The sequence below is a fragment of the Rhinoraja longicauda genome, chromosome 5 (genome assembly GCF_053455715.1).
Source record: "Rhinoraja longicauda isolate Sanriku21f chromosome 5, sRhiLon1.1, whole genome shotgun sequence".
Classification (NCBI taxonomy): Eukaryota; Metazoa; Chordata; class Chondrichthyes; order Rajiformes; family Arhynchobatidae; genus Rhinoraja; species Rhinoraja longicauda.
Genome location: NC_135957.1, coordinates 57716839 through 57744395, shown reverse-complemented (window position 1 = coordinate 57744395; position 27557 = coordinate 57716839). Strand labels below are relative to the sequence as shown.

Genomic DNA, 27557 nt, shown 5'->3' with positions numbered 1-27557 from the left:
AGATGTTTGTTTTTCCAACAATCCATTAATTTCATGATCATTATTACTGTAACAGGTTTTTTGTTCCAGATTGATAACATTATTTTAAATCTGCAAGCTGATATGTTGGGATTGAAACTCATGGAGTTGATTAAATAGTCTAGGCCATTGGATTCATAATATTATTTATTAAGTTTGTACATTTTGCTTCTACCTTAATCATATGTGCTTTTCAATCTGTTCTGAATAACATTTAATAAGTTATTGAAACATTTTTCCTTCCTACTTGGTTGTCCATGAATAATCATCAATGTGATTGGCTACTTAATCTGCTTACTGACCCAGGTTTGCTGTTTAGTTGACACCTGAGAAGCACAAGTGTTAGAAAAAGGGAAATGTCCAGAAAATAATTGTAATATAGACCAAGGGGAATCTTTTCCTGGATCAGGAATGGTTGCCATGACTGCAAATTGTGAGCCATTATTTGCAAGTCATTAAAAATTGACAAACATTCCAATTAGCTATTTTTTTCTAGTTAGCTTCCATTCATAAAGTCAGAGAGACACAGCTCAGAAAAAAAACGTTTTGCGGTCCACAGAGCCTGCGTCAACCATCAAGTGTTCATTTTACTCAAATTCCACCTTAACCTATTTTATTAACATAGAAACGTAGAAAATAGGTGCAGGAGGAGGCCATTTGGCCCTTTGAGCCAGCACCGCCATTCATTGTGATCATGGCTTCACATTCCTCTTTACATTCCTATCAACTGCCCCCCCCCCTGAAGATTCTACCACGCACCTACACACTCACAGCAATTTACAGTAGCCAATTATGCAACCAACATGTTATATGTTAACCAAACATGCATATGTTTTAGGAAGTAAGGAGCAATTGGAGTAACCAGGGAAAATTCATGCTGTCACAGGGCGAATGTGAAAGCTCTACACAGACAGCAGCAGAGGCCAGGATTGTGGAGTTTGGATCTGCACCCATGTGACAGCAGCTCTTCTAACTGTACCTCTGTGACACTACCTGCTGCAGCAAAAGCTAATAGTAAAATTAAGAAATTATGGCAGATAACAACGACTTTTGGAATGTGCATTGTTTATGCAGCTATGCTACAATAGGATGAGCTACTATTGTGGAAAGTCCAATGGCAATTCATGTACTGTTACTCTTAGATAATAATGCAGAAATAAGACAAAGTAATTGAAACTAAAATGATAAGGCTGAACTGAACTCTGCAGAAGATAAAGAAATTGGAAAAATAATTCCACAAGAACATTGGTCATAAGTGATAAGTGATAATACAATAAGTGATAAATCATTAATTCGATATGGAAATGATTCCATCGGATTACATACAATTATAAATAATTATAAGCAAATATTTCAATCTTACTATTTCTAAATTATTATCTGTATAATTTGTTAATTTAACTTTTAGAAAGATATATTGATTCAAAACAGGACCCTTTAGTCTATGGTCGCGTCAGGGATTTATGCATGTCAAAGTCAAATAGAAAAATATACAATTTAAATATTATCGCAGTTCCTGGATTTACTGACTGGTCGAACTCCTGAAATATTGTTCAGGAAACACCATAAAGCAGTAAAGGCTTGAGATATATATTTATACTGGATAGGAATGTTTAAACTTCGATTGCTTAATAAAGCCCTTTAGGTTCCTCCAGCGGTGGCTCCCATGAATACTGTGTTGATCGGGGGTAGAGGTGATACCATGTTTGTCACCTCCCCAGATTGTCTGCGAGTGTCCAGTGTGTCCTGAGAATTATATTGCCCAGAGTCACTGTACATGCATTGGGAAGAAGATGAAGATATCACACTTTGCATGTGTGAAGCTGTAAAAAGAGGGAAAATATATCTTAATAGCATGTCAATGGGATGTCTGCAAAATATATTTTCAACAAAACCACAGACGTATTGGCCTAAAATGTGGATTGTATAGCCTAAACTTTACACAGTACACTGCCAAGCTTTTTTTCCACTATTGGCCATGACCCGCGTATACTCGGGGATGGCACTCAACAGGTAAATTTGTACAACACAAAATAAGTCAAACAAGATATCAGGGAAGGATTTCATTGAAGTGCAATGTACAGACTCTCATTTTGTAATAAATGCCATGTTTAGTTGCAAAGTGATGTATTTTTCATTTACACTTAATGCTCTTAAATACTGTTGTGACCAAAAAAGATGGTACTTAAAGATCTAACTTCCCTAATGCACTGATCATTTCTGTGCACTGCTTTGCTTTTATTAGTGTACAATCCACAAGTTAAGCTTACAAATTTGGGGATGGGAATCCTTCACAACTGCAAATGGCAAAAATAAAGTAACAAATAAAACACACATATACAGGGTCTTGTCTTGTTGATACTGCATCAACCGCCGCTGTTGGGCTATAAACGTGATCGCTGGTTGACACGGACTCGATGGACCGAAGGCCTTGTTTGCAAGCTGTATCTCTAAAGTTTAAAGATGACAAATCAGCTACTTTGATGCTGCTGATTGATATTGACCTTTTTATGCCCTCTAAAAAATTATGAAATTGGATGTCAGAGTAAATAACAAGACAATATAATATCCTTACAAATGTTTTTTTTTCTGCAGAATATTGCTTACGATCAAAAAGGAAAGAAAATGTAATATTCCCACTAACAACCTTCTACAGAATATTAATCATTTTCCTGAGACATTATTAGGCTTTATACACTTATCGATTGGTAATTAATGTAGACCATCTAGAGATAAGGCGTAAAATCACTTTGAATAAAAAAAGGAACAGGACTCCCTGCAATTTAATTCAATGAACGGTCAAAGGAAAATCTATTTAAACCTTTACTTAATTCCTCTCAATTGTAACCCTGATAGAAAATGCCATTGAGTAGACAGTGGATCAGAATAGAATCCAGCTCTGTTCAGCAAATACCTAGTTCATCTTACTATTTAGATTCTTGAAAAAAAAAATCAATAAGCAGGAAACTGGAGGACAGACATGAAGTGATGCCCAGCAAAATTTATTGGGTTAGAAACTCTTGGCACGTTAATTGGGAGAAGTGCATCAGTCTTTTAATGAGAGCCTACCAATGCAAAGTGTAAGGGCACACAAGATTCATGACATTGAATGCAATGCCCAATTATCCTGGTTTCTTCATAGCTCAATACGAAGCAGCTGAGCAGCAGGTCTGCAAAGCAAAGACAAGGTTTCCATTGACGATAAATGTAGGAAGGAATTGCAGATGGTGGTTTAAACTGAAGATAGACACAAAAAGCTGGAGTAACTCAGCAGGACAGTCAGCATCTCTGGAGAGAAGGAATGGGTGACGTTTCGGATCGAGATTGAAGAAGAGTCTCGACCTGAAGCATCATCCATTCCTTCTCTCCAGAGATGCTGCCTGTCCTGCTGAGTTACTACAGTTTTTAATGTCTATCTTCCATTTGCAATAAGTGTTCATTGCAATAATCTGGTAAACAACCTTCCCAGCACTGTTAACTTAATCTCAAACTAATTTGTCTGCCCAACTCCACCAAATTCTTCATCTCTTCCTGCTTCAGTACTACTCAAATACTTCTATTATTATTGGTTGTGTGATATACCAATGTCGATGGTCTTCTTTTGTTTAATGTCAAACATTGATACGTCTTTATCGTTTGATTGATTGCTTCTGAATTATAATGAAATCTCTGAAAAAAATATTTGTTGATTAATAACTAACCATACATGATAGTCTGACATGTTAATCATAAATCTAGACCAACATTTGTTTTTTCAGCAAAACTAAATGTATATAGAAGGTTAACTCATACAGCTAAACTCCTATCATCTTTAGTGAAACACAAATTGCTGGAAGAACTCAGTGGTTCAGGCAGCATCTCTGGAAGAAATGGACAGGTGACCTTTTTGGGTCGGAACCCTTCTTCAGTCTGAAGAAAGATCTTGATCAGAAACGTCACCTGGGTCTATTTCCTCCAGGGATGCTGCCTGACCTGGTACCCGTGTTTAGAAGAGGTCAGAGGGAAAGATTGTCAGCTATGAAGAGCAACTTAATTGCTAATGCTTTCATTGCTCTTCTCTATTGTAAATCTCATCCCTATGTTATGCCTGCATCCATATCCTTAAGATGGTATTTGTTACAGAATGACTTCCTGATCAATGATCCTCATGTAACATATTTAGTGTCGTTTTCACGCACTATATCAAAAGTGGAAATGCTGCAAGGAGTTCTCAGGGAATGCATAGGATAAAGTTCGATAACATATTAGAACATAATAATGCACTTTAAAAAATGTACACTCTTCAACCTGAAGCACCAATGACTCCCATGTCAGAGACAAAGCAGTGGATGGGATTTCTACCCCATCACAGGTTCAGTAGCCACAGGAATTTTTATCCATCATATCTCTATTTTATCAAGAAACTGAAAATTAGACTTGCAAGCCAAGTTCAATTAAATCATATTATTTCTCTAGAATGGATGCACACATTCCCATACGAGTCAACCTGGCAAAAGTAAAGATGTTTAGGAAGGAACTGCAGATGCTGGTTTAAATGGAAGATAGACACAAAATGCTGGAGTAACTCAACAGGACAGGCAGCAACTCTGGCGAGAAGGAATGATTGACGTTTTCAGGTCGAGACCCTTCTTCAGACTGGTTAGGCATAAGGGAAACAAGAGATAAAGATGGTGATGTAGAGAGATAAAGAACAATGAATAAAAGATATGCAAAAAAGTGATGATGATAAAGGAAACCATTTTTAACTGTTAGTTGGGTGAAAACAAAAAGCTAGTATGATGAGTGGGTGAGGGATAGAGAGAGAGAGAATGCCGGGGCTACCTAAAGTGAGAGAAATCAATATTCATACCACTGGGCTGTAAGCTGCCCAAGCGAATCCTGTCACAAGTTTTTTTGCCCACCACTCGTCTATGACTCCTAGTGGGAGTAACACTAACTACACCTGTGCAGGTTACATTGTGCTGTTATCCTGAAAGAGGAAGATATCAATTCAGCAAAGCTGTTTTTCAGGGTGGGAGATAAAAGATCTTTAGTACAGGAGACAAGAAATCCTATGCCTAGCAGAGGTTGGAGGGAAGAATTGTCATCTTCTCATTTATGAAGAACAATTTAATTGTTTAATGCTTTCACTACTCTTCTCTGTTGTACCGCTCATCCATATGTTATAGAGCCATCAAGTCATACAGCGTGGAAGCAGGCCCTTTGGCCCAACTTGCCCACACTGACCAACACTAGTCCCACCTGCCTGCATTTGGCCCATATCCCTCAAACGTATGTACCTGTCCAAATGTTTCTTAAACGTTGTGATACTTGCTGCCTCAACTGCCCCCTCCAGCAGCTTGTTCAGTATACTTACTACCCTTTGTGTGAAAAATGGTGCCCCTCAGGTTCCTATTAAATTGTTCCCCCCTCACCTTAAACCTACGTCCTCTGGTTCTCAGTTCCCCTTCTCTCAGGTAAAATACTGCATTTAGCCAATCCATTCCTCTCATGATGTTGCACACCTCTATAAGATCACCCTTCATCCTCTTGTGCTCCAGGGAATAAAGTCCTAGCCTGCTCAACCTCTCCCTCTGGCTCAGGCCCTCAAATCTTGGCAACATCTTTGTTATGTCTACATATATATCCTCAAGATGGCATTTGTTTAGAATGATTTCCTGACCAATGATTTCAATAAGCTTGGTGAAAATCCATATTCTCTTCATGACAAAGTTGAGTAAATTATGAATCCCTTTATAAAGAAATTATCTCTTAGTCACATCATTTTCATGTTCATCCTCATGTTTCCATGGCCACAAATTGTGAGTCATTATCAGAATATTAATTTAAGTACCTCAATAGGTACTCAATAGACCTGAAAGTGTCATACTTCTTGGTCTGCATTGCCATTCCTCACCGGACAGAAAGCTCTTCCTGTTAGTTTTAGCAAACTGGAAATTTTGGAAATAATTTCAGAGTAATCTGTTCTAAAGCTTGCTGGTCAAGGTCAATAAAATATTCCTTTAAACAGAAACAAATGGTACAAAATAACAAGTGTATTTCTGGTTAATGCGATTCTGTAGACTTGAGTTATCAACGTATTTATGTATGACACTGGAAAATTAAACATGAGTCTAAAGTAATTTGTATGCGGAAAAGCTAAACACAGTGCTGGAAGAATTCAGCGGGTCAGGTGGCATCTGGGGAGGGAATGGACAAGCAAGATTTTTGGTCATGATCCTGCTTCAGACGAGTCTGAAAAAGGGTCCCGACCTAAAACATTTTTTTGTCCATTCCCTCCCCTGACACTGCCTGACCCACTGAGTTCCTCCAGCACTTTATGTTTTGCTCAAGATTCCAGCAGCAGCAGTTCCTTGTGTCTCCATGTGTATGGACGAGTCTGACCAATTTCCCAATGGAGCCAATATTGCCTGAAAATGATCACAAGCAGGAAGTAACCTGGGTAAAATCACTTTATACGTATTATGGGCATTAAAGATAATGGGTCCAATTTTTTAGACTAAAATATCAACAGGTTTACATGATTTTGTTGGGCAGTTATTGGAACAGCATGGCAATAGATGTTTAGGATCACATATCAACTTATGGTATGACTAGTTTCAATTACAGGTTGCTGAAATAAATGGCCCTGTGGAGCTTAATCCAGGTTAAGATGATTCAGTGTATGATCTGAAGATGTAGGCACAAGCAGGGAGAGGGAAAGGTGGTAATAATTAAAATGCCTTTACCCATGGAAGCAGGTGATTTTACAAGTATGTGTTTTTCCAAGTACACAGGAAAAGCAAAGAGAAATTAGACTGTGGGGTGAAGAATGTTAACTGATCCTAGTATTATTCCGGGACTAGACTTGCCAATCAGTCATCGAGTTATAGAGTCATACAGTATGGAAACAGGTCCTTTGGCCCAAAATGCCAATGCTGACCAAGATGCCCTGTCTACACTAGTCCCACCAGCCCGCGTTTGGCCCACATCCCTCTAAATCTTTCCTATCGGTGTACCTGTCCAAATATCTTTTAAATGTTGATATAGTACCTGCCTCAACTACCTCCTCTGGCAGCTCGTTCCATATACTCACCACACTCTGTGTGCAAAATCTACCCCTCAGGTTTTTATTAATTCTTAACCCTCTCACCATAAACTTTTGTCTTCTAGTTCTTGATTTCACCTACTCTGGGTAGAAGGCTCTGTGCATTTACCATATCTATTCCCCTCATGATCCTATACACCTCTATAGAATTACACCTCAGCCTCCTGTGCTCCAAGGAATAAAGTTCTAGGCTGCCCAACCTCTCTCTATAGTTCAGGCCCTCGATCCTGGCAACATCTTCTCTGCACCCTTCTCTGCACCCTTTCCAGCTTCACAACATCTTTCCTCTAGCAGGGTGACCAAAAGTGAACACAATGCCCTGGGTTCAGCCACACCAATGTCTTGTGCATGTTGAATCATCCTATTGGGATTACAGTTTATGCGTCTTTTATTTGCCAACACTTACACGTCAACTTTTTTATACATTTTTATCATGAAAGGAAAATTGGAAATGCTTTGGCATATAACCCTAATCTATTCCACTCACCTGCAGGAGTTTGGCAGACTAAAGGTGACGATTCAACATAGAAAGATCCTGGATGTTTCCTTCCACTGTCATCCAGAATGTTGAGTGGATCGTGGATGTCGTTGTAGCCAGCTACTGACCGGATACTGCTAACGCTGCTAATAACAGATACATGTTGGTCAATCATGGACCCCAATCTGTGGGGTTCTGTGTAATTGTTGTTGCCATAGTATCCTGCAAATTAAATACAAAAGAAAATAAACACTGGCTCCAGAAAATTTTAGGTGCATCTAGACAAAGAGGGGAATAGATAGGTTGAATGCACAGTCTCTTACCCAGCATAGGGGAATCAAAAACCAGAGGTCATAGGTAGAAGGTGAGAGGAGCAAGATGAAGTAGAAACCTGAGGGCCAGCGTTTTCATACGTAAGATGGTAGGATATAGAAACATAGAAAATAGGTGCAGGAGTAAACCATTTGACCCTTCGAGCCAGCACCGCCATTCAATATAATCATGGCTGATCATCCAAAATCAGTATCCCGTTCCTGCTTTCTCCCCATATCCCTTGATTCCGTTAGCCCTAAGAGCTATATCGAACTCTCTCTTGAATATATCCAGTGAATTAATCTCCACTGTCTTCTGTGGCCGAGAATTCCACTATGTGGAATATGGAATGAGCTGCCAGAGGAGGTAGTTGTAACAAGTGCAATATAAACACTTGGGCAGGTACATGGATAGGAAAGGTTTAGAGGACAAAGACCAAATTCAGGCATTGGGACTAGCTTGTATGGGGCATCATGGCTGGCATGGATAAGGTGGGGTAAAGTGCTTGTTATTGCACTGCATGACTCTATGGCTCTAATATAGGGTAGTATTCAAAGCAATATGGAGTTATGTTAAATTCTGCAGCCTCTGCTGGGTCAAAGGTTCTAATTGAAACGGCAGCAGGACTTTCCATTATTTTTTCAAAACATTTCTCACCTGCCTCTTTACAGTGGCAAAAATGTTAAAGGAAGCAAGACTAGCAGGGTGATATCTTTCACCCAACCTCCCGGCATCCAAACTGCTCTGTGGCTTTGTTGCAAAATAAGCTGAAGAGGTTATTTCGGGAGAGAAGTTAGGGCGGACAATTATTAAAAGGCAATTTGTCCTGTCGGCAACTGATTGCAGCACCAGCTAATAATAACTGTTTACGTAAAACCACTTAGCAGAGCAAGTGACAAGAGAAACAAAGGCTTCAGGTCAACAATATTTTATCCAATGTCGCATTCCTGAAAGAAAAGTAGCATTGAAATAAAGAATAATCTAAAAGCAAAATATCGGACATTTTGATTTGATTTCAGATTTCTAGCATATGCTATATTTTACTCTTTTGGATAACGTTTCAAAATATTCTACCAGCATGGTCATCTCTTAATGCCAAGAAAGTGCTTCCCAGACAAATCTCTTCTACCCTCGCTAATGGGTACTCTAAATTACACACACACACACACACACACATGATTTTGGCTCCATCCTCCGAGGCAGTGGTTTAATAAATCCAGTGATGAAGGCTGGATGCTGGGGGGGTATCCATATCCCAAAGTCATTTTTGATAGACATTCTGGCCTATTTTTGTTACAAATCTGCTCACCACCTCCCAATCCTCCAGAGCCAGCAGTCCAATTCATGGCTGCCATCCAATGTACTCCCACTGCAACAATGCCATGGGCCTTCAACGATCATTAAACATGGAACTGACACATTCCATGCCCACATATACCTATAACATGTGTGTCTTTATCATTCATTTCCCACCCAAACATTTGGATTTAATGTCCTGTACCATTCCTGGAACTTGATGAATTGGTTTCTGATTTCATACACTAAGAGCAAAGAATAAGACCCACAGTGCAAAACTAAGTTTCCAATTTCAACTTGGTTGAGTAAACAGAGCAAAATCTCAGAAAATACGATTTTAAACTGTGACACAGATAATCAGTCAATTACACCTTTATTTGTTTGGTTCTTCCATTGAATCTGTATCATTCATCAAAAATAAATCTGATCCACTCTTAGAATACACACAATGATCTGATCAGTGGATTAGTTTACACATTCTGAGTTGGCATGTTTATGTGATTTGTATATATGATGTTCTCAGATGGATAACATAATAGGTTAATAATTGCACTTTCCCCCAGTAATATCAAGATGCCGCTGATGAGGATGCAGGTTCTGTTTCACAAAGGATTCTTTGGTTCTCAAAACTGCAGTCTAACAAAAACTTTAATCAAAGAGTGATGCTCCAATCAAAGGGCCGTGCTTTATAATTCCACCACTTGGTGTTTCAATTTTTAATGTTTAAATATATTATATCATACTTGCTCACAATGATGTGACTCTAATTACCAGCATCTGCAGTTCCTGGTATCTCATTTTACTGCTCAAGGAGATCCTTGTAATTTACTAAATGGGAGCAATTAGCAAACAGGTTAGTCAATGGATTTACCCATTTTCCCTGTACTTTCCCAGCATTTGGATCCCGATTGTTAAAGGTTCGACAACAGGCAGGCTTACCAACCACCAGAAATGCATTTCTTGTACTAAAGAAGCCATGGCCACACTTTATACCACAAGCTAGAGAGAGAGAGAGAGAGAGAGAGAGAGAGAGAGAGAGAGAGAGAGAGAGAGAGAGAGAGAGAGAGAGAGAGAGAGAGAGAGATGCCAATATAGAGCAAAATTTGTGTTTGAAAGATACATTAAAATAATCATCTTCTCTAATGCTTTGCAATTTTTTTTTAAAAGTAACAAATTTAAAGGAAGGTGAAACCTTTATAGCCCCTTCCACATGATAGAAAATGAAAAATATGTTGAATGTTAAAACAAATCTTTCGTTCTCTTTCATCAAAAGAAAAGGTTTTAAGATAATAGACTATTGGCTAACTTTACCCATTAGGGCTTGATTTTCAGCTCAAAGGTTTGATTCAATTTAATTCTCGATTGAAGGTGATAAATGACTTTCTTTGCATTTGATGAAAGGGATTTAAATTGCTCCTTTGATATTTACCATTTGAGCCGGGAGAAGAAAAGGATGGTCCTTGGCATGCAACCGAATTCCCCAAAAAGTTAAAGTTGCCAGCGTTGAGCAGCTGCAAATTGTGTGCTTCCTGTGGATTTGAAGATGACCCAAAGTTAGATGGAGATCTGGAGCTATATGGCGACATGGCGCAGCTTCTGAAGTAGTCGCTTGAAACAGGTTGTTCATTGAAAGAAGTAAAACGGCTAGGATCCATTCTGTGCTGGTAAACCCCAGCAGTGGCATGAGTCTGATTTCTGAACATGGTTTGATAGTTGGAGTTTGTACCGTAGAAGTTTTGGCTGGGCTGGGGCAAAGTCTGATAGAATGAATCGGGGTACGAGTGGCAATGCGTGTGGACGGATAATGCTGAGCTGCCATTTTGTGACCTTACAGCCATTGGTCCTTGATTGATTACACTTCCCCTGTTGCCCAATGCTGGAGACAGAGGTGGGGTCATCACATGACCTTGACTGTGGGCGAGTTCCATGGGATCTGTGAACAAAATATATAACAGTATTTAAAGAAAAAGGCAGTGTTAGTTGAATAGACAAAGTGGCTGCAATGAAAAATTGTGTTCTCGAATCTTTCTTTAATCCTACACAGTGCTGATTGAAATCTCCAGCTAATAGTTTTCCATGCTTCTATCTTTTGCCTCAGCAGTAACACTGAAGCTCATACATTTTATTTGTTAAATGGATACATTCCTCCTGGTAGGATAAGAAATCATTGGAATCATTTCAAAGACTGAATGCTGTGATGGGAATAATCTGGGGAGTTCCTGATTGGATGAACTAAAATGGACACTTGGTTTATCTCAGTCAATAATTATTTTATGAGTTTGCAGTTCACTATGAATTGTAAGAATCATGTAGTGATTAAACCTGTTTTTTGTCACTCATTTGAATAGCTTTGTAAATAATGCTTTAAAACATTATTTTAAAGTTGTTTAAACTGTAAAAACAATTCTAAGTTAAACCTGGAAAGACGTTTCTGTAATAAACATGACAGACATAGACTTCAGTCCACGTTGAGCCTTAATGGAGCATTTTCATCAATAAAGAATCAATTCTAAATGGATCTTTAGCTTTCTAGCACATGAGAAAATTGCAAGAACACTAAAAACAGCGTGCATCTTTATTTTCTCACTTTGTCCAAAACTGAACACAATTTTCTTTAATATAACCTTTAAATTGCTATTCTTGTAAAGTATTTTTAATTTCCTTACAGTCGCTTTACTTGGAAACCATGTCTAGATCTAACTTATCAATATACCATTTTATAAATACAATGCGACATATTACCTTAGACTTGGTTCACTAGTATTAATGAAAATAGAAAAAAAACTGATCATTCATGTATTGTTAAGAATTACATTCCTTCTCTAAATTTATAGGCAACTCCTTTAAGGTTATTCTTTAAAATTTTCAGAGCTCACCAATGTATAAATCTTGAAATCTAGATTTGGAAATGTCTTGATTCAATTTGAATCGATACATTGCAACTTGTTTTAATATTTTACACAAAAGTTTGCTAAGCACATTTTGCTATACAAAATGTCTAATTTTGAGAGATTATCAGATAGTTAACGTGTTCTCAAAGGAAAAAAAGTGTTCTTTAAAAGAAGAAATGTCCTGTGATTGGAAAGGTGTTTTTGGAAATATTGTGCCTAAAACTCAGCTCTAATGTGCTTGTAAAGCTGTGGGAAGTAAAGATTTCATTATTCCAGTTCATATCCGGTGCATATGATGGGTAAACACTCTTGACTTGACTCTTGACATGTATTAACTGGTTACAATGTCAATAAAATGAAGAACAGTTTAGTGTTATCATGGAACTGGTAAATGATATCTGAAAAAATAATTGCTTTTGACCCTGAAGAAGTTTTGAACATAAGAAATGTTAAAAGGTTGTAAAAATAATCTGAATATTGTTTGCACCATGTATATTGAAATAAAGCTGCTACCCTCTTCTCACATGTATAAACTCCCATACAATTTTTACTGTAGAGCGTGGTATAATATGTTACCACACCCTTTAATACATTTTAGTTAACATGCACAATTGTGACTCAATAGAAATTATTCGGTATCGCAAATTTTTAGGTATTTTTTAATTCTGTAAGCATGAATTTCCATTACCTAAATGGCCAAAATGTAGACTTAAACTCATGTGTTTGCCTTGATCCAAAATCCAAATTCCAAAAAAGATATATATTTTTCCTTCAATTGGTGTCCTCTCTGTCTCAAATGTTGGCATTCACATGAAGATGTTATGAGTTCAAGTACCCATTCGGGTACAAAGTTCTAGGTTGATGCTTCATACCATTGAGAATATGTTGCACAATTAGGGGAAGCTATGTGCAGAATGTTACGACCAAATCAAGACCACAACTGTGTTCTTGGGAGAATGTAAAAGATCCCACAACACTAGTTCAAAGAGTAAAATACAAACTGCAGGAGAAAATCATTAGGTCAAGGAGCATGGCTCCTTGAATGGCTGTCGTTTCAGGTTGACACCCTGAATCAGAACTATTTCAAAGCAGTGCAGGGAAATCTCCCCAGAATCTTATGCAATATTTACCCCTATTTATACCAATTTATACCAATAAAAAAAGAGACAGCTCCCACAGATCCCTTGACTCCTTGACTCTTTGAATCCTTGAGTCACTGTCGGTGGGCGAGAAGGGCCAAAGAGACAGGGCCACGGTGGGTGCTAGAGGTCGTACGAGGATGCGCCACCGAGAGAACAAAGAGGGACCCAGCACGGGGGGCTGCCAAGAGCAAAGAGGGACCATTGGGAACTACGTTGAACAATTTGTAGCATTGTCGGCACCCTATACGTGGCAACTCTATGCATACTTTGTGTAAGGTATGCAAAACAAAGAATTTCACTGTGACATGTCACGTGTGATAATAAAGTACCATTCACTCTTCCCATTATGTCTGTTGCAAGAATGCCATTACTTCCTCTTAGTGTCTCTGTCTCTGCTGCCGCTGCTCCTAAGGTGACCCCTTTTATTCTAGGACATCTGAAAATCTGAACATCTGAATGCATTCAAGAGAGAGCTAGATAGAGCTCTTAAGGATAGCGGATTCAGGGGGTATGGGGAGAAGGTAGGGACGGGGTACTGATTGAGAATGATCAGCCATGATCACATTGAATGGCGGTGCTGGCTCAAAGGGCCGAATGGCCTCCTCTTGCACCTATTGTCTATTGTCTATTGAAATGTCTTCCTTATACAGGAAACATAGCCTTCCTTTGCTGTGATTGATGGAGCCTTCACTTGCATTTCCTCCATTTTCTGAACTTCAGGTCTCACCTGGTTCTTTCCAGAGATAGAACAGAGATATGCGTTCTCTAGGTGCTCACCTTTTAACCAACTATATGCAGCCTACGTCATTTCCCTCAGCAACTGGAGTTACATTTTTGTTCCAGATTCCTACATCTGCCTATTCTTGTGTCATGAAAAAACCTACAGATTATTTGTTCATTATCACATCACTAGACGGGTACATTAATAGGACAAGTTTGGAGGGATATGGACCAAATGCAGGCAGATGGGGACTAGTGTGGCTGGGACATGTTGGCCAGTGTGGGCAAGTTGTGCCGAAAGGCCTGTTTCCACACTGTATCACTCTATGACTCTATGACCTCTCTTCTAATGCTGAAACATTTACTCTTCTATCTCTGTTGCAGATTCTTATGTAGATTCATCTTCCTTGATTTTAACAAACTTCTCAAATGTATCAAGCAAAACACAAAGTGCTGGAGTAACTCAGCAGGTCCGGCAGCATCGTGGAGTGAATGAATAGTTATCATTTCGAGTCCGGACCGTTCTTCAGACTGCTCTTGCACAAAGAAATTGTATTTTTTTAATACAATTCTCTTTTTAGAGAATTTAGAATTTATTTTCTTCATAACTATGCTATAATATAGTTAACAATTCGATTCTCAATGGATCATGCCAGTTGCAGGATGCTGAAAGGTGAACTAAATGATTATATCCAAATCTACTGATAGAATTCCAATCTTCTCAATTACGTAAACTTTAAATACATAATTTTAATTTATATTTAAAAACACCATGGATCTGAGGTGGTGTGATGCATTACCAGAGTTGGCAATTAATATTGAGATCTTATTAATATTGAAAAATTTAAGATAGTTGAAAGGACCTGGACTTTCTTAATATTTAATAATCGCCGAACATCCCCTTACATCAACACAGTAGGAATGATTGAATTTGTAGGTGTAATGTAGCTTCAAGTAACAAAATAATACATTTATGGCAGATTAACTAAAAAGCAAAACAATTATGAAATAATGGAGTAAAGTAGGTGAAAAACCCCCCAACATATTAATGTTAATTGAGGATCATCAAAGAACGAACATCTAACAAGTGAGAAAACGTTTTAATGGAAACGTACTGATGTGGAAAATCAGGCTTTCCGTCTGCAATTGTAAAGCTTGGCCCTAATTTCTCAATAATCTGAGATATCAGGCCCTGGAGATCTATCCCTCTTAATGCTCTTCAAGAGTCCCAGCACCTCCTTCATCTTAATCTTAAACTACCCTACCTTCTTCCTGATTACCCTTTTGTTTTTAAATGTAGGTATAGAAACCTTTTGGGATTTTCTTTAATCGACTCACCAAAGTCACTTTGTGGCCCCTTTGGTCGTCTATTCACGAATTTAAGTTCTTTCTTCCTTTATTTATATTATTCAAAGGCTCTGTCTCATCCCATTCTCTCAAGCCTTGCATGCTCTTCCTTTTTGATTTTTTCCAAATTTACAACACCTTTGTTCATCCAAGGTTTCCTTACTTTGCCGTCATTATTCCTCCTCCTTACTGGAACACGCCGGCCCTGAACTTTGATCAACTGGCTTTTAAACAGTTCCCACATGCCAGATGTGGAATTACCTAGTAACTATTGCTCCCAGTGTACCCTCCCGAGTTCCTGTCTAATAACATTGTAATTTGCCTTACTCCAATTCAGTACCATCCTGCAAGGCCCAGCCTTCTCCCTATTCAAAACAATCTTAAAACCTAGACACAAATTGCTGGAGTAACTCAATGGGACAGGCAGCATCTCTGGACAGAAGAAATTGGTGACGGTTCAAGCCAAGACCCTTCTTCAGACAGATGTCAGGGGAGTGGGCGGTACAGAGACAAAATGCAGTCAGTGACAGTAAAACTGGTCGGAGAACTGGGAAGGGGGAGGGGATGGAGAGAGAGGGAAAGCAAGGGCTACTTGAAGTTAGAGAAGTCAATGTTAGACAAAGTTAGAGAAGAAAACTTATTGAGTTGTGATCTCTGTCCCCAAAATGCTATTCCATGGTAACACCAGTCACCTGTTTACATGTATGGATTAGAAATAACCACCCAAACTAGTTCAACACGCTGCTGTATTTCATGTGTAAAGATGATCAATATAACAAGAATGCAGTTTTAGTAAAATTATATGAATACTTTCTTACCTGCCATTTGAAGAGCAGTGTTTTCAACATTTGAGTATGAAGTTATATTGGTAGCCAAGTTGTGTTGACTTGTGGAGAGAGATGTATATGGCTGCTCTACCAAAGATTCATTTTTTACCATGGCATCATTAGAAAGCAATGCGTGTTTACTTCGGCTTGCAAGAAAACAGGAGCTTGGTGGTGCTGTGAAAGTTGTTTTGCTCACATCTGTAAAGTTAAATAGAAGACAACTAGAGAATTATTATCTTGAGAGTGCTAAAGATTTATTATGGTGAAAATTCTTCTCTAACATCAGGAAGGGAAACAAAAAATAGGAAACAAAAATTGATTACAAATTGGCATAAAATAATGGAAATTGTTGAACTATTGAAAGAAAATTCTGCATTAAATTTTTAAAAGGAGGGCATACAACTGCAATTATATGTTATAAATTGATTTTTTTTTAAAGCAGGTTAGTTTTTATGTATTTCCAATTCACCTAACATTCGAACATCTTTAGGATGATTCCTTGCAAAAGCCCTGTCCACTTGGCACGTTGAAAGCAAAATATGAGCTACTGTTCCTCCAATTTGCACTGGGCCTCACTCTGACAATGGAGGAGTCGCAGGACAGAAAGGTCAGTGTGGAAATGGGAGGGGGAATTAAAGTGTTTAGCAACTGGGAGATCGGGTAGGTTTAGGCGGACTGAGCGGAGGTGTTCAGCGAAACAATCGCCGAGCCTACGCTTGGTCCTTGTGTGATCACTGACGGGGGGAAGACTTTGTAGCAATAGGAATGTGATTCACTAAGCTTGGGTGGAGGAGAAGCTTTGAAAGTTAGGAAAGATTGGGATGCCAATGATGATCCAACATTGTTTTGGGCAAATCTATGACTGCTGATCCTTAAAGTGGAAACAAAAGCTATTTCCAAGTATGTGGGAGCTACAAGGCTACCCTTAAAATGTTGATGATCAGCAGCATCCATTGTCTATCTCAAGATTCATGCATGAGTTAGTAGATTCATTATATTTTAGAAACTGGATTGGTCCCGGATCTACCTACAGTGGAATGTGAATTTGGGGAGATGATGCTATCCGATCAGTAACACACAGAAGGGGTTGTACCCTTACACTTAGGTACCACATAGGATTTTGTTAGCACCTCATGTCCTACAGTCTGAGAGGCACAAAGGCTTGCAGTCGGTCCCAGAGAGACGATAGAGCTAAGAGGATGTCAGCATTGCCACAGAGAACCGAAAAGCATAATTTGAAACTTTTGAATAATGGAAGTAATGTGCATTTATAGAATCTGCAATTGTCTGAGTTTCAAATTGACAAGAATAGGCTGAGGGCTAGCGGAAAAGATGATGGTCAGCAGTATTGCTTGAAAATGTTATCAAGTTTGGCCACCATATTGCGGCCCATGTACAAATTATTGCACAAACTAATGTAGAAAGGAAATCCCCCGTTTATGGTTGTAGAGCAATTGGAAAAGTTGAACCTAATTGAACAAAATCCAGCAAATAAATCTTTCCTAATTTGTCATGACCATACAGCCTAGCAGCATGATGTCAGGACAACAACCTCTCCCTCAATGTTAGTAAAAACAAAGGAACTGGTCATAGACTTCAGGAAATGGCACAGGCCTCAGTCTAATCAATAGTGCTGCAGTGGACATGGTTAAAAGTTTCAGGTTCTGAAGAGTAATTTTCACCAACAATATGTCCTAGTGCAAAGGCATTGACACTATGACCAAGTATGCACACCAATATCTCTACTTCATCAGAAAACTAAAGAAATTTGGCATGTCTCCAATGGCTTTACCAATTTCTATAAATGCACCATAGAAGGCATTTTATCAGGATGCATCACAGCATGGTTTATACAAAAAGACAATAGACAATAGGTGCAGGAGTAGGCCATTCGGCCCTTCAAGCCAGCACCGCCATTCAATGTGATCATGGCTGAAAATTCACAATCAGTACCCCATTCCTGCCTTCTCCCCATACCCCCTGACTCCACTATCTTTAAGAGCTCTATCTAGCTCTCTCTTGAAAGCATCCAGAGAATTGGCCTCCACTGCCTTCTGAGGCAGAGAATTCCATAGATTTACAACTCTCTGACTGAAAAAGTTTTTCCTCATCTCTGTTCTAAATGGCTTACCCCTTATTCTTAAACTGTGGCCCCTGGTTCTGGACTTCCCCAACATTGGGAACATGTTTCCTGCCTCTAACGTGTCCAATCCCTTAATAATCTTATATGTTTCAATAAGATCCCCTCTCATCCATCTAAATTCATCCTTCTAAATTGGGCAGACCAGTTTGACAACTGGTCTGCCCAAGAAGACGGGCGAATTACATAGAAAGTTGTGGATGCAGTCCAGTACATCACGCAAACCAGCCTCCTTCTATTTACCCACTCCATTGACTCTATCTATACTTCACGACCCCTCGGGTAAGCAGCCAACATAAACAAGCACCACTCACACCTCAGAACAGATCTCTCACAAGCTAAGATGTAGAAACAAGGAACTGCAGATGCTGGTTTATAAAAAAGGCACAAATTGCTGGAGTAAATCGGATGGTCACCTAGCAACTGGAGAATATGGATAGGTGACATTTTGGGTGGGGACCCTTCTTTAGTACGAAAGGTCTCGACCCAAAACGTTACTTATCCATGTTCTCCAGAGATGCTGCCTGGTTTGTGGGTTCCTCCAGCACTTTGTGTTCTTTTTTCTCACAAGCTAAGGATCTATTCCTGACCCCTTAATTTACTCAAACAGTGTGAAAAAAGAAACAAGCAGTGATTTTGTTTGAAAACCCTTCATCAGAACAATAATTCTGACAAATCTTCAACCAAAAACATTAACCGTTTCAGTTTTCACAGATTCTGTATGACCATCATTTTATAATTATTAAACAGAGGACCATAAGGGATGTAAGGAAACATGTAAGGATCAAATTAGGAGTGCAAAAACTGGACGATTTATTCCTGGCAGATAAGATAACAAAAGTAGATCAACTGGGAAAATGGGCAAGGGAATGGCACATAGAATTTAGCACAAGCAAGTGCTAAGTAATGCATTTTGGGAAAGACTTGGTATTTTTTTTGTTTAAATTCCCACACTTATAGAACATAGATCATAGAACATAGAACAGAACAGCAGAAGAACAAGCCCTATGGCCCACAATATCTGTGCTGAACATAACACCAAGGCCATCTCTTGACTACTTGTGCATAATCCATATCCCTCCATTTCTCGCATATCCATATGCCTATCCACAAGCCTCTTAAATACATTCATAAGTTAGAGGAGTAGATGTAGGCCATTTGGCCCACTCAAGTCTACTCTGCCATTCAATCATGGCTGAGCTATTTTTCCCTCTTAATCCCATTCTCCTGCCCTATCCCCATAGTCTCCGACACCCATACTAATCAAGAACCTGTCAATCTCTGCCTTAAAAATATCCATTGACGGTCTCCACAGCCTCCAAGGGCAATAAATTCTACAGATTCACCACTCATCTAAATGTAAATCCATTTATTCTGAGGCTATGGTCTCTGGTCCTAGACTCTCCCACTAGTGGAAACATCCAGTCCACATCCACTCCGTCCAGGCCTTTCACTATTCGACCTAAATGCCACTTATATTGAATAATACGATAAGATGGTATTAGGTATTTTAAAATAATTTCAATAACCAAACCAGCGCTTAAGCATGTATTTCTGTTCAGCTTCTTTCCTGTCTGTTGCATTGAGTATGAGGTAAAGCAATCCTGATTGCTGCACTTTCAGATCAGCCATAATCTTGTTGAACGATGGCACAGGCTCAGAGTTGCGGCGCCTACTGCTGTTCCTGCCTTCAATGAATTTTGCAAAAAAGAACAAATGGCTGCAACATTTTAGATTTTCATGAAAAAAATAAATTATTTGGTTGTTTTATTGAAGTACCTGAATTTTTCATGTATTTATCAAGGAGGTTCTGTAGCTCCTGCTCCTTGTCATTGTTAAACTGAGTCTCCATGGCCAACAATATGTATTCATCAAGCAGCATTCGAATCAGATGAAAGGAGCCTTGGAGAAGAGGAGTAAAGGAAAATTATCTCCGTGACCATCAGTTCACTTTAAGAGGCAAAGGAAATAAAAGCCATTGTTTGACTGCAAAGGACCTCTTTCTACCTCAAACATGGCACTGTTTTTAATTCTGATCTTAATCTGTTGTAAGGTTCACCTACCTCTCATTTTGTTTACTGTTTTCACAGACTGTTTGACAACTAATTACATGAAAAGGAACTTGCGATGAAAGTAGGCCAAACTTCAGGTACAAAGAAGGTACAATATTTATACTTTGAGGATTTGTTTGTGTTCGTTTTTATATATATTCGCTTTAAATTGACACTAGATATGTGTTTCAATGAAGGGACTTGGACTGAATTAAAGAACCTTTACAACAGTTGAATTACAAACAACCAACACCTTGTCATAGAATCCTGGAGCCACACAGCACATAAACACATCCCTCAGCCCAACTCATCCATGCTGAGCAGGGTGCCCCATCTAACCTAGTCACCTTCTCCCAGGTTTGGCCATCTATATTCTAAAACTCTCGTTTCTTTGTTTGTTTGTTCCTGAACTACAGCCAAAATGGTACACAATAGCGCAACAATGTTAGGCCCACCTTACCCACCGTCGTCCCTTTAGTAATAATGGAAGAAGTTTCATTGAAATCGGTATTATATTTTTAAAGTTGTTCACTTTTAAAGTTTAAATCTATCTCCTCGGAAAGGAGGGGGAGGGAGGGAGGGGGGTGGAGGGAGGGAGGGGGGGGGAGGGAGGGGGGGTGGAGGGAGGGGGTGGAGGGAGGGAGGGGGTGGAGGGAGGGAGGTGGGTGGAGGGAGGGAGGTGGGTGGAGAGAGGGAGGGGGAGGATAAGGGGGGTTGAGGTGGATGGAGGGGGGAGGAGAAGGGGGAGGGAAAGGGGGGAGGGGAGGGGAAGGGGGTTGAGGGAGTAGGAGGAGGAGGGGGAGGGGAGGGGGGTGAGGTGGAGGGGGAAGGGGGAGAGGGGAGGGGGGATGGGGGGAGGAGAGGGTGCTGCGCCAATGTAGGTTTGGGTCCATTTGGTCTAGTATCTCTCTAAACCTTTCCTCTCCATATACCTGTCAAAATGCATTTTAAATGCTGTTATAGTACCTGACTCAACTACCTCCTCTGATAGCTGATTCTAAATACCCACCGACCTCTGTGTGAAAAAGATGTCCCTCAGATTCCTATTAAATCTTTACCTCTCACCTTAAACATATGTCCTCTGATTCTTGATTTCCCTACCCTGAGTAAAAGATTCTGTGGATTTTCCTTTTCAATTCCGCTCATGATTTTATATACCTCTATTAGACTATCCCTCAGCCTCTTGTGCTCCAAGGAATAAAGTCCGAGCTTGCCCAACTTCTCACTGTAGTTCATCCCCTGACTCCTAGCAACATTCTTCTAAATCTTCTATATAATGACATCCGTCCCATAGCAGAGAGGAGGAACATCAACATCTCACCAGCATCTTGTACAACTGTAACATAGCATTTCAACTTCTGTACTCAATACCCTGACTGATGAAGGTCAATGTACTAAAAACCTTCTTTACCACCTTATCTACCTGCGATGCCACTTTCAGGGAACTTTGTACCTGTACTCCTAAAACCCTCTGCTCTGCAACACTCCCCAGAGTCCTGTCATTCACTGTGAAGGCCCTTCCCTGGTTTGACTTCCCAAAGTGCAGCACCTCACACCTATCCTCATTGAACTCCATTAACCATTCCTCAACCCACTTGCCCAGCTGATCAAGATCCTAGTGTAATTTCTGATAACAATCCTCACTGTCTACATTCCACCTACTTTAGTGTCATCTGCCTTGTACATTGTCATCCAAATCATTGATATAAACCACAAGCACCAATGGGCCCAGCACCTATCTCCGGGGCACGCCACTAGTTACAGGCATGCAGTCCGAAAAACAACTGTCCACCACCACACTCTGCTTCTTTCCATGAAGCCAATTCTGTATCCAAGCAGTTAGCTCCCCTTGTATGAAATAGCACAATCATAAAGTCATAATGCTGAGTTACTAATCTCTCCCTTGTTTGATGAGGAACAGAAATTAATTTTATATTGATTTGCTAAAGGAAAATGGATTGGTTTATTACCATCAAGTGTACCGAAATACAGTAAAAACTTTTCTTATGTGCTATAGTTAAATCATACAACATAGTGATGGCTTTGCTTGATGAGCATGACACATCCCGAAGACTGCTTAGAAATAGAAGTATGAACTGAGTGGCGCAGTGGCATTGCTGGTAGAGTTGCTGCCTCACAGCACCAGAGATCTGGTTCAACCCTGACATCGGGTGCAGCCTGTGTGGAGTATGCATGATCTCCCTGTGATTGCGTGAGTTTCTGCAAGATGCTTCGATTTCCAACTACATCCGAAAGACCTGTGGGTTATAGGTTAAATAGCCTCTGTAAATTACCCCTGGTGTGAGTAATGAGTGGATGCATAAGAAAGTAGAATAACATAGAACAAGTGTGAAAGGGTGACCGATGGTCGGCATGGATTCATTGGGCTGAAGGACCTATTTTCTTGCTGTATCTCCAAAATATTTTGAACTATTATGTGCAGATTAACAAAATCTTTATTTTGATCTTCACCAGTATCTGATTTAAGTGATCCCAGCCACACCAAAAGTTGGATTAAAAAAATAGCAGTCCAAAGAGGAAGGGGTCAATTTGTCTGGGGATTTTTTTCACTATCTCCTCATGCTGCTGACAAAAAATCTTTATGGGTTTTTGTGAAAACAGAACTGTGGTCACAGATGGTTAATTAATGAGATTCTGCTTTATAAATTGTGTTACACATTTTAATATTTTCAAAATTGGAAAATTATAATATCATAAAATATCTTAAATATGGTTATGAAAGTTTAATTTGTAATATGCCCAATAAAGCTAGATAATATTATTCAGCACTGTTTACTTTACAATGTTTCAGATAAAAACAAAATTATAACACAACCTTGTTGACAAAACCTCTAGAAAGGAGATAAGGATGAATTTGTTTCGCCAGAGGGTCGTGAATCTGGGGAATTCATTGCCACAGACGTCTTTGTAGGCCAAGCCATTGAGTATTTTTAAGGCAGAGGTTGGACAGATTCTTGATTAGTACAGGTGTCAAGGGTTATAGGTAAAGGACAGGAGAATGGGGTTGAGAGGGAAAGATCGATCCGCCATGATTGAATGGCAGAATTGACTCAATGGGGCGGATGGCCTGATTCTGCTCCTGTGACTTATGAACTTATGAACAATTATTTAATGCATTTGAGATTGTTTCAATATAGTTTCAGATTTTTTGATGCATTCTGTGCAGTAAAACTTAAAAATTGTTAATTGTCTCTGAGAACCTTGTGCTATTTATGTTTGATCGATTAGATGAAAAGTAATTCTGTGCTGCGGCACACTCAGTAGGAAGCAATACTGATTGGAAAGACACCATTGAAAATTAAGAGTGCTCAACCTAATATTTCCAAAAATATGTGTCTGGAACTACTTTTTTTTTGTTGGGAGCACCCATTGCAGACCTTAATTTTTTTTTAATGTTATTTGACTTTGCACAGTGCCGTATAACTACACCCAAAGGCCTTTTAAAGTTACCAGCAATAGACCTTTATAACTTCATGAGGAACCCATATAAGACGAACAGCCACAATCTTTTCACAAGGGTAGGGGAGTCTAAAACTAGACGGCATAGGTTTAAGGTAAGATTGGTAAGATTTAATAGGAAGCTGGGGAGCAACTTTTTCATGTAGAGGTTGGTTGGTACATGGGCAAATGGGAAAATGGAACCAGCTTTGATGGTGTATCTTGGTTGGCGTGGATGAGTTAGGCTGAGGATCTGTTTCCGTGCTGTATAACTACATGAATCTATAACATAGAAAGGAAATGCAGATGCTGGTTTACACCAAAAATGAATCTAGACTACATTAAAAAAACCACATTAGAGCACAGAGAAAAAATAGCTTGAGCCAACAGTTATTTTTTGCATTGTACTATCCTCCTGCCTACACCTTTGGCCATCATTCTTGTCCAGCTTGTTCTATACAAATATTAAATATGTAACTAAAGTTCATCTGGTGGTGAATAGAGCTCAAGATAACTGAATCACAGTAATATTAATGGTGCCTGCTCATTAAACCTTTCATGGTATCAAGTACTGAGAATTATGTTTTGTAAAGGGGAATCATTTGTTCCTGTCAATAACATTGCAGGAGAGTTGCCATTTATTTAAGTAACATGATATTTTGTTTTCATGTTTTAACACTTTACAATAAGGAGTATCTTACTCTCCAACATTTTACCTTTGTTATTATACAATATGATTGGGTTTCACAGCAGTCAGTTCAGCTCTTCACGAGCAACTGTAATGAATATTAAACAACTTAATGCTCATTGATCAGTTAAAGTGGGAAATTATATTAGTCAATTGAAACAGAAAAATGTTTCATAGCATAAATCTGTGTTCGGGGGATGAAATGGCAAACAATCCAAAAAGATGTTGAAGGTAACTTCAATTTTGGCCTTCAAAAGGAGTTTAATGGAAAATACTAGACACATAGCCTGTAACGCTTGATACTTCGAAAATAGACACAAAAGGCTGAAATAACTCAACGAGTCAGACAGCATCTTGTGTCTATTTTTGGTTTAAACCAGCATCTGCAGTTCCTCCCTACACATGTTTGATACTTCTCCAGCCTTGATTCCCAAAAATGTGCTCTTGGTGAGAAATGTTCATGCCTGATAGCTCTTGAATATTGTTATCCAATGTTGTACAGTATTATCTGTCATATCTGCGTGCAGCAGGCCACGTTTAAAAAAAAATCAAATGTTAAAGCTTACCAAAGCTTGAAGCATTGTTGAGAGTGAGATTATGCATGACTCGAGCTCCAAAAAAGCTCCATCGCAAAAGAAAATCCTGCGCTCTCTTCTTAAGGGACCTTCCATTTTGTTTGCTGGGCTTAAAAAGGACAGTATATCGAAAGTCACCACTTCAATAAAAATAACGTAAGGAAGAACTTTTTATTTATTTTAATACTGCTATCACATCTTTAAAGCATACCTTGATGACTCTTTGATCTACTACTGTATCCAACCATTCAATAAATGATTCGACCGTAGCATTTTTCTTCAACAGATCCTTCAGCTCTTGAAACACTGTAATAGAGTCATCTAGCATGTAAAAAAGGAAAATATGAGATTGCTCTAACTAGTTGAAAAATTAGAAGCATTCATTTTCCAAACAAAAAAGTAAAAGCTGTTGCTTAGGTACAAGCCAGTTCAGGTTTATAAGAATTCCTATTATATTGATTACATCTCGAAGGACCAAAGGATGTACACAATATGTTCTGCTCTTCCTTTCAACTCAGTTTAAGAAGCATTTGCAGCATAATTTGCAATGAAAAATGAACAGATGACATTTCTTCAAACTGTAGCCCACTGAATTCCTGTAGCATTTGTATTTTTTTTAATTGAGAAAGATTAGTTCTGGGATGGAGGGTTATTTAAGTCAAATCAGACTTGGAAACTGAATGAAGAACTGAGAGGACTGAAGAACTGAGTAAGGAGTTTGCTGGGTGCTAAATTCAGAAATATTCAAAAACACTACTTAAAACACAAAACAAAGAAAACAAAATAAATTAACATAATGTCAAGAAGGTTAATTAAATAAAATTTACCTGATCCTTGGAAATGTTCTTCTCCAATCAAATGAATAGAAATGTTATTCTTGCATCGTTAATAACCTGATGCAAGTTGATTGATTGGATTCCCAAATATGTTACAGGGGAAATGCCCCATCATTTTGTTCCACGGCTTGTCTCCATGAGGTGAAAATTACTGAGACTTTTGAAATTCCACATTCATATGAAAACCCAAAGTTGCTATCAGCTTTGTTGGGGGAGTGTTTGCAATTATTCCGACAACCATGAATATTTTCCCATCATAAAATGCCATAGCTACAATTTGGTATGGTATAATAACACATACAGTATTTTGTAATGTAGCTGGGCACTCTGTAGAAGAATTATCAGATCAAATTTGCCATTGTGACACATAAGGAGATATTTGGATAGATGACCTAATGCTGAACCTCTGGGAAGGATACGGATGAGTGTGAATCGCATTGTATGTTTTACGAATCCACCAGCACTTAACTACCTGGGGCGACACTGTGGCACAGCGGTAGAGTTGCTGCCTTACAGTGCCAGATACTGGGGTTTGATCCTGACCAAGGGAGCTGTCTGCACTTTCTCCCTGTGACTGTGTAGGTTTACTCCAGGTGCTCTGCTTTCTTCCCACTCCCCAAAGGCTTGTAGGTTAATTGGCTTTGGTTAAATTGTCTCTAATCTGTAGGATAGTGCTGGTGCACAGGGTGATTGCTGATCGGCGCAGACTTGGTGGACCCAAGGGCCTGTTTCCGTGCTGTATCTCCAAAAAAGTTTTTTAAAAGTACCTATTTGTGAGCGTGTTTATCCTGCAATGAGCTGCGATCCTTTGGGTTAATGATCTTGAGTACCAGTCAGAAATATATTCTTTACTGAATATTAGAATAGTAAATACAGGCCAATTAGAAACACTGATGATGTGAAAACAAACTACTACATATAAACCATTACATCAAAACCTAATTGAAGGATTAACGTGTATAATTACAGCTGATATTTGCAGTAACTCTCTCACGAGTTTATCTTAAATCTTGACTTATCGGTAATGTGATGTTCTGTAACCTGTAGAGCTGTTAATTAAAATGTATCACTATTACAGCATGTCAAGTATTATACTTACAATCAGAATACAGTTCAAATTCCTGGTCAGCTCCACCTGATACTGCAAGAAGGGCTTGAGAACTGATGCTGTTTAGATCCACCTTTTCAATGTCAGCCACCATGGAATTCACGACAGTCTGGTCAAATAAAGCCGGCCTGGCAATCTGTGCAGAATAGCACACAACCACAGTTCACGGAGCTGATCACTAAAGAACCCAAGTACATGGTGGCAAACAACTAGCTCAATACCTACCTGCGCAAGATGCAGAAATGAAGTCTGCCGTTTTAGAGAAGCCACAAATCTTTGTGCAATGGGCAACTTCTTCTCAGCTAGAGTATCTGGCAGATTTTCCAGGGATAAAGATATCCAGTGTTCCCAATGCTTAGCAAAATTTCTGATATCTGCCAGCAAACTGAAAAAGAAGAAAACAATGAACCAGTAAATTCTAAATGCTGCCCTAAGTTTGATTTTCTATATTCCTTTCCTCACAATCATGTTATCCTACATCCAAATGCCCAAACAATGGTTGCAATGCCAAAAATTGTCATTTGTATTTTCGTGTATCTGTTATTCTGCAAGCAATTCATCTCCATTCCCTAAAATAAAGAA

At 39.0% G+C, this 27557-nt stretch overlaps 1 protein-coding gene across 1 annotated transcript in view; it reads right to left on the bottom strand.

The window, feature by feature from the left end:
- Positions 1-1659: 1659 nt before the first annotated feature.
- The window catches only part of rfx6 (regulatory factor X, 6), a 41608-nt gene continuing 15710 nt past the window's right edge, over positions 1660-27557 (bottom strand). The window contains exons 11-19 of the mRNA XM_078400061.1: positions 27201-27360; positions 26967-27111; positions 25243-25352; positions 25023-25140; positions 20038-20160; positions 16110-16316; positions 10621-11124; positions 7593-7805; positions 1660-1841 (exon numbers count right to left, since the gene is read on the bottom strand). Coding sequence (XP_078256187.1) covers positions 1660-1841; positions 7593-7805; positions 10621-11124; positions 16110-16316; positions 20038-20160; positions 25023-25140; positions 25243-25352; positions 26967-27111; positions 27201-27360 — 1762 coding nt within the window. The remainder of the gene's footprint in view (positions 1842-7592; positions 7806-10620; positions 11125-16109; positions 16317-20037; positions 20161-25022; positions 25141-25242; positions 25353-26966; positions 27112-27200; positions 27361-27557) is intronic.